Consider the following 2,500-nt stretch of genomic DNA (forward strand, 5'->3'; position numbering starts at 1 on the left):
ACATAAATGCGAAACAAGGTGGCAAAAATAGTACTCGAATACCAGAGGTAGAGTAATATGCTTTATTAAGAAGCAGCAGAAATATCACAAAAACTGTTATTCCGAGTTTCACGATCCCGTTGTCCGTCGAACGGGAAAGTGAAACTCCGAGTAACATTTTTTATGATGTTTCTGCTACTTTTTAATAATGCATATTACTCTACCTCTGGTATTCGAGTACTATTTTTGCCACCTTGTTTCGCATTTATGTGCATACTCCGGAATGTATATATATATATATATATATATATATAATTATGTGTATTTCTTCTATCTTAATGAATAAAAATTCGTCTGATAGAATAAATGGGTTAATAGAAACCAATGTAGCAAAGAACACAAAATAACTGTGGTTTAGTTCCTGTTTTTAAGGCAGGAACTCCTTGAAATTTTGGGTATTTGAGTATATCTAAGAATTTAAGGAATATATATATATATATATATATATATATATATATATATATATATATATATATATATATATATATATATATATATATATATATATATATATATATATATATATATATATATTTATATATATGTATGTATATATATGTATATATATCTGTATATGTGTGTATGAGTGTGCGTATATATACATATGTATGCGTATATATGTGCGAGTATGCGGGCCTATATGACAGTGCATATACACATTTATATATACGCGTGTGCGTATAGCTATATCCATAATTTTCTTTCTCTCACTGATTTATGTGTCCCTACTTTCACTTTAGCTACTACAATCTCTAATTTCGTACAAATGCTTACGTCTCTTTTTAGAAACTTCTTATTCTTCCCTTCCTTTTTGAGGTTTATTACTCACATTTAGTACTCCACATCCGTACCACATTCTTTATCTGTCTTATTTCTTTACTGCCCACAAGGCGCATTTCGCCCGGCGTGCTAACGTTTCTTATTCCTTTATTGCCCACAAGAAGCTAAACATAGAGGGGACAAACAAGGACAGACAAACGGATTAAGTCGATTATATCGACCCCAGTGCGTAACTGGTACTTATTTAATCGACCTTGAAAGGATGAAAGGCAAAGTCGACCTCGGCGGAATTTCAACTCAGAACATAAAGACAGACGAAATACCGCTAAGCATTTCGCCTGACGTGGTAACGTTTCTTATTTCTTTATTGCTCACAAGGGGCTAAACATAGAGGGGACAAACAAGGACAGACAAACGGATTAAGTCGATTATATCGACCCCAGTGCATAACTGGTACTTAATTTATTGACCCCGAAAGGATGAAAGGCAAAGTAAACCTCGGCGGAATTTGAACTCAGAACGTAGCAGCAGACGAAATACCGTTAAGCATTTCGCCCGGTGTGCTAACGTTTCTGCCAGCACGCCGCCTTACACATTCGTTATCTATCTCTCCACCTTAGTGCCTTTCAAACGTATCACCCCCACCTCCCACTTCTCACACATATTCCTTCCTTACATTCTTATCGCTTCCTTCTATCTCTTCTATTCCTTTTATCTACTGATAGCTCTCCTCTCCTCACCTCTCACAATATCTTGACCACTATTTAGCATATGTGTGTACATTTGTGTGTGGGTGTGAATATGTGTGTGTGTGTGAGTGTGTGTGTGTGTGTATGTGTTGTTGTATGCGTATGTGTAGCGAAACTTACCTTATAACGAGTTATTGGAAAATCTAATTCGGCGGGTGGATCCCACTTTACTGTGACGCGCTGTCTGTCGCGGACTGTTGTGTTTTTTGTGACACGAAGATTTCTTGGTGGGTTCGGGTCTCGGATCTCTGAATCAGAAACGAAATAAATAAAATAACACAATAAATAAGTAAATAAATCTTCTCCACTCTAGGCACAGGCCCGACATTTTTGGGGAGGGGGCCAGTCGATTAGATGGACCCCCCCAGTTAGCAACTAGTACTTAATTTGGTCAAGCTATTTTACAGATCTAAAATAGATAAATAAGAAATGAATATATAGGAGCGGGCATAGACGTGTGGTTAAGTAGCCTACTTCGTAACCAAGAGTTTTCCGGTTCAGTCCCACCACGTGGTATCTTGAGCAAGTATCTCTTACTAACATGTTTTCTACTATTGCATCGGAAAGTGAAGTTGGCAGACGGAGACTGTGAGGAAGCTCGTCGTCTATATAGGATGTGCATATATCTTTTACCTGTTCCAGTCATTAGAGTGCGGCCATGCTGGGGCACCGCTTTGAAGGTTTTTAGTCGAACCTCTGGACATTTTAAAAACCAAGTAATTATTGAAGCGGTCTCTTTTTTGCCGAACAGCTAAGTTACGGGGACATAAACTTACCAATACCGGTTGTGACGCGATGATGAGGAAATAAATACAGACACAAAAGCACACACACACACACACACACACACACACACACACACAAACACACACACACACAGACACACAGACACACACACACACACACACACACACACACACACGACGGGCTTC

General features: G+C 38.0%; 1 protein-coding gene across 5 annotated transcripts in view; it reads right to left on the bottom strand.

Moving 5' to 3' along the window:
* The window catches only part of LOC149130841 (anosmin-1-like), a 779,297-nt gene that overhangs the window by 23,397 nt on the left and 753,400 nt on the right, over nt 1-2,500 (bottom strand). For all 5 annotated transcript variants that reach the window (XM_089343749.1, XM_089343751.1, XM_089343746.1 and 2 more), the window contains one exon: nt 1,689-1,816. In XM_089343749.1, coding sequence (XP_089199875.1) covers nt 1,689-1,816 — 128 coding nt within the window. The remainder of the gene's footprint in view (nt 1-1,688; nt 1,817-2,500) is intronic.

This window comes from Octopus bimaculoides, chromosome 27 (genome assembly GCF_046866305.1).
Source record: "Octopus bimaculoides isolate indiv1 chromosome 27, ASM4686630v1, whole genome shotgun sequence".
Lineage (NCBI taxonomy): Eukaryota > Metazoa > Mollusca > Cephalopoda > Octopoda > Octopodidae > Octopus > Octopus bimaculoides.